The sequence below is a fragment of the Tubulanus polymorphus genome, chromosome 5 (genome assembly GCF_964204645.1).
Source record: "Tubulanus polymorphus chromosome 5, tnTubPoly1.2, whole genome shotgun sequence".
NCBI lineage: Eukaryota > Metazoa > Nemertea > Palaeonemertea > Tubulaniformes > Tubulanidae > Tubulanus > Tubulanus polymorphus.
In genome coordinates this window covers 16,347,247-16,352,746 of record NC_134029.1, presented here as the reverse complement: position 1 = coordinate 16,352,746, position 5,500 = coordinate 16,347,247, and the positions used below count along the sequence as shown (strand labels likewise).

The 5,500-nt window shown below is 42.9% G+C and overlaps 2 protein-coding genes across 2 annotated transcripts; both read left to right on the top strand.

Annotated features, from left to right (window-relative positions):
- Positions 1-1,559: 1,559 nt before the first annotated feature.
- Positions 1,560-3,701, top strand: LOC141906270 (uncharacterized). Its single transcript, XM_074795513.1, has one exon. The coding sequence runs from the start codon at positions 1,560-1,562 to the stop codon at positions 3,699-3,701; it is 2,142 nt and encodes a 713-aa protein (XP_074651614.1).
- A 39-nt stretch (positions 3,702-3,740) lies between these two features.
- LOC141906269 (uncharacterized) lies at positions 3,741-4,682 on the top strand. Its single transcript, XM_074795512.1, has one exon. It carries the CDS (start codon positions 3,741-3,743, stop codon positions 4,680-4,682), a length of 942 nt encoding a protein of 313 aa, XP_074651613.1.
- Positions 4,683-5,500: the final 818 nt, after the last annotated feature.

Below are 5,500 nucleotides of genomic sequence, written 5' to 3'. Positions count from 1 at the left end.
CAGCTAAAGGGCGACGCTGCAAAATGATTGAAAGCCTGAGTTTAACAAACGAAAATTATAAACAAGCTTTGGAACTTTTGTTAAACCGGTACGGGACACCACACAAAATTGTGGCCGCATACATGAAAGCGTTGTGGGAGCTTTCACCACCGAGTGATCGCGACAACTCACTACGGAATTTCTATGACTCTCTGGAATCTTATATTCGTGGATTAAATTCACTCGGAAAATCCGAAGAATCGTACGGAGATCTGTTAGTACCCATCATAATGGAAAAACTACCGAGCGGAACTAAACAACAGATTACCAGAGACCACGGTAACAATGCCTGGAGCCTGACTGATCTAAGAAAGTCACTCCTTAAAGAAATTGAGGCCTTCGAGGCTAGTATCGCAAGCCTTACGATAGAGGATGATTTTCCCGCCAATTCGCCGACCGTGGGAGCGTTCGCAGTTACGGCGAAAAACAGACATAATTTTTCACGGGAAAACGATCGAAAATGTGCGTTCTGCAAAAAGATCAATCACGTTGCGGTGGACTGTAAAACGTTTCCAGATGCTGAAAAACGCAGAGAAATTGTTGCTAGGGATAATTTATGCTTTAATTGTCTCTCGAGCGGTCACAAATCGACGAAATGCTTATCGAAAAACAGATGCAGAGTTACAAACTGCGGTAAAAAGCATCACACATCAGTTCATTTAGATGCAAAATCAACCACACCTGTGGCCGCAAAATCAACCGATGAGAAAGCTGACAGGGATTGACATCAGTATCTGGGCGCCGCCGATGGAACAGTTTTATTAAAAACAGCTATCGCGAACGCAAAAAGTCGCGAAGGCGTAACGACTAACGTAAACATCTTGTTCGACGAGGGCGCTCAGCGGAGTTTTATTACTCAAAGAACAGCCGAAAGATTATATATAAACAGTGAAGAAACCGAAACTATATCGATCAACACATTTGGCGCGAAACAATCAAGTGCGCGGTCACTGATTGTTGCGAACTTTACACTATGTTCTGATGAAACCGACATACCGATAACGGCGTTAATTGTTCCACAAATTGCGTCGACAATGCGAAACCAAACCGGCAGATCTATCAAAGATTTACCGTATCTGAAAGGTTTGAAATTAGCGCATCCGTTTTCTACCGAATCACACTTCGAAATCGACATTTTAATCGGTGCCGATTTCTATTGGTCAGTGGTCGGTAATCACACAATCCGCGGAAATGGACCCACGGCAGTATCTTCGAAATTAGGGTATCTTCTCTCTGGACCGCTTAGTGATTGCGATCCAATAAATACTGCACGAGTTTACAACGTGGATGTTACGTCACATCGTTCGGAGGAAGTCAACCTCCAAAAATTCTGGGATCTCGAAACCATAGGCGTAACTGATGCAACAGATGCGGCTTCAAAAGAATTCAATCTACTCGACTACTGTCAATCAAGCCTGACGACATCCGACACGGGACGGTATACTGCGAAGTTGCCGTGGAAGAGTGGACACGCCCCCCTTCCGACAAATTACTATGTTACTCGAAACATAACACAATCGATGATTCGTCGGCTATCGCCGCAAATTCGAAATGTTTACCACAACATTATCATGGATCAATTATCGCGAGACTTCATCGAAGAAGTCACAGATGATGACCGAAACATAGGTCATTATTTACCGCATCGCGCGGTCAAGAAGGAATCGTCAACAACCCCTATCCGTATCGTCTATAACGCGTCTTTATCGACCGCGGGAAACCCTAGTTTAAATGATTGTTTGGAGACCGGTCCGACGCTGCTGAATGACCTCGGTTCAATCCTGATCAGATTCAGGTTGCATAAATTCGGATTGTCGGCGGATATCGAAAAGGCGTTTCTTCAAGTTGGTCTGCACGATGATGATCGCGAGTATACGAAATTTCTATGGTTGACTGATCCTAAGAATCCAGAAAGTGAACTCAAAACCTATCGCTTCAAGGTTATATTGTTCGGCGTGGTGAGTTCACCCTTTATATTGAATGCTACTGTTCGTTTTCATCTAAATAATTATAATAACCATGTATCACGCGACTTAGTTAAAAATATATATGTCGACAACGCGATTAGTGGATGTGAATCTGAGAGCGATCTCATGAAATACTATACGAATATCAATAGCATAATGAAAAACGGCGGATTTAAACTTCAGTCTTATGCTTCTAACTCTTCGTTACTAAAGGCCAAAGCAGATTCCGATAATTTATCGGACGAGAAAACTATTGTTTCTACGCTCGGACTCCAATGGGATACGGTGAATGATACGCTGTCATTCAAAAACAAACAAGCGTTCGCCAATCCTGACTTGATTACCAAACGCGAAATCGTTAAGGCTGTCTCGAGCCTTTATGACCCGTTAGGATACGTCTCGCCTGTCCATATTAAGTCGAAGATGTTCGTACAGCAGTTGTGGACGGAAGGTTATGAGTGGGACGAAACCCTACCCGAGCGCGTAGTCGAATCGTGGATCTCGTTGATAACGGAATTACGTGAAATTAGCGAAATACGTGGAGATCAGACGGTACTCGTCATGTCTAAATCGCATGTGGCACCTGTTAAAAAACATACGATACCGCAGTTAGAATTAATGGCCGCGTTGATTGGTGCTAAATTAACAGATTACGTTCGAAACAGTCTGATTACTGAAATAGTCATAACAAAGTGCGTGCTCTGGTCAGATAGCCAGATTGTGTTACACTGGATCAACTCCGAGAAAAAGCTTCCCGTCTTCGTAGCTAATCGCGTGCGTCAAATTAAATCGGTAACAACAATCGGTCGCTATAAATATTGTCCGACGAGTGACAATCCGGCTGATATGTTAAGCAGAGGAATATCGTGCGAACAAATTACGCGATGCACGCTCTGGTGGAATGGCCCTAGCTGGCTTAGCAACGGTAATTATCCCACCTGCGACACGATCAATCGAGCAGTTTTGCTCATAACCGAAATGGACGAGGACAAACAGCCTGACGAAAAAATCTGCGAAAACAACGAAGTCGGAATATGTAACGTAATAGATCAGAACGATTTCACTTCGTTAACAAGGCTATTACGCGTAACCGCGCTAGTTCGACGATTTATTAAAAAGTTAAGATGTGAAAACCATGAATCGGATGAAATAACTGCTAACGAAATAGCAGAATGCGAAGATCTATGGAACAAAGGTGTTCAATCGAGTTACTTCAATGACGTGAAAGTTAGTTTAGAACATAAATCTAAGAAAAGGCCATCACTTGTAAAGAAACTTCGTTTGTTTTTAGAAGATGATATCATTCGTGTTGGAGGCCGTCTCCATAACGCGCCCATCGGATACGATGCAAAGTTTCCGATATTGTTACCTCATTGTAGATATAGTGAATTAATCGTACTGGATTCCCATAATAAGGTCAAACACCTCGGTACAGAATCTACTATAACCGTAGTCCGACAAAAGTATTGGATTACTCGTGTTCGTCAAGTGGCTCGGAAGTTGTTGAGAAAATGCGTCATATGCAAATATATCAACGGTAAACCGTACTCGTTACCAAACTGCGCTCCGTTACAATCTTCGCGTTTGAAAGAGGCTCCACCCTTCACCGTCTGTGGTTTAGATTTCACCGGTGCACTACATCTTCGGTCGAAATCCGGGGAGGAGTCACTCGCGTATATATGCTTGTTTACTTGAGCCAACACGCGTGCCATCCATCTGGAAGTGGTAACGGACATGACTACGTCAACATTCCTACACGCGTTGAGGAGAATGGCTGCCAGACGTTCGTTACCACAGAAAATAATATCGGACAACCAATCAACCTTTATTGCGAGTAACAATGCTATCAAAAAGATATACGAATCGATCGAAACCCGAAAGTACTTCAGCCTACACCGATCAGAGTGGGTCATGATAACTCGTCGAGCCCCCTGGTTTGGTGGATTTTACGAAAGGCTAGTTGGAATAACAAAAACCGCGATCAAAAAAGTTCTGGGGCGTGCGCGAATATCCCTGCTGGAATTGATTACGATCGTATCAGAGACTGAACAAGCTGTAAATAATCGCCCGATATCGTACTGTTCATCTGATGTGGACGACCCAGAACCTTTAACCCCGTCACATTTCCTTCACGGTCGCGTTCTCACGAGTTTACCGCATCTGTTCGTAAGTTACGATGAACTGACCGACCCGACGCTTGGAAATGTGCCGTCAGAATTTGAAAAACGTTCGGTGCGAATCGGTTCATTAAAACAACATCTGTGGAAACGTTGGGCTGAGGAATACGTAACAGCCCTAGGCGAAAGACACATCCAATTTAAAAATCGCGGATTAACTGGAAATACCATCAGAAAGGGTGATGTCGTGTTAGTACACGACGACAATCATAATTCGCGTCTGAAATGGAAACTAGCACTGGTCGAGGAACTCGTTCCGGGGAACGACGGCTTAGTTAGAACCGCTAAGATCAAAATTTCGAATGGCAGGACTAATCGACCAATTAGCAAACTCTACCCTCTTGAAGTGCGCGCCGCAGATCCCTCGAACACGTGCAAACCGGACTCAAACGTAAATTCTGCACCCGTCACACGTCGTTCGACGAGAAAGGCAGCTGCCGAGGCTAGAAATAACATCAGTAGATGGGCTAACGTGCTGTCTGATACATGTAGTAGTTAATTAATTGATAACCGCTCAGGTCAACGCTAGGTCACTCGGAGACCTAAACAACAAACACAACGCAATGTAATAGACTTTATAATCTTAGTTTTAGAATTAATTTCAATTATACACATCATTTTTAGTTGTCAGTAGTTCCTTATCTGACTATCATAAATTTATAACAATATACATGCATCATTTATTCGAATTTCGATATTATTTAGTTGTAGTAACATTTTTCTTAATTACATCTATCTAGTAATTTTCTGTCGCCCGGGAGAATGTCGGGAATTGTTATATGTCAGTTACCAGTAACGCACTCCCCTCAGTTCATGTAACCCCGCCTATGTAAGCCCCGCATGAACTTATGCTGTAGCGAGTAGATAAATAAATCAGAGTTTACTTAGACACCAAACATATTGGTCGTTGTTCACCTCTCCGGCGGTCTTGCTTATTTTACTCAAACCTGGACCATTTAATGTGGCAATCATAGCCCACAAAGGGCCATGCGTAAAAAAAACACGTATATGCAAATGAGGGCGACATTATGACAAAACCACAAAACTAAAATAACGCGACAAAACATTATTTCGGTTTTATCGCCCGCGACAACTCATTATTTTGATTTTATCGCCCGCGACAATTCATTATTTTGGTTTTATCGCCCGCGACAATTCATTATTTTGGTTTTGTCGCACACGACAATTCATTATTTTGGTTTTATCGCCCGCAACAATTCATTAGTTTGGTTTTGTCGCCCGCGACAATTCAATATTTTGGTTTTATCGCCCGCGATAATTCATCATTTTGGTTTTGTCGCCCGCGATAATTCATTA

Bases quoted from the DNA above. Each gene is read 5' to 3' on its own strand.
- LOC141906269 (XM_074795512.1), top strand. From the start codon at position 3,741: ATGACTACGTCAACATTCCTACACGCGTTGAGGAGAATGGCTGCCAGA.
- LOC141906270 (XM_074795513.1), top strand. From the start codon at position 1,560: ATGATTCGTCGGCTATCGCCGCAAATTCGAAATGTTTACCACAACATT.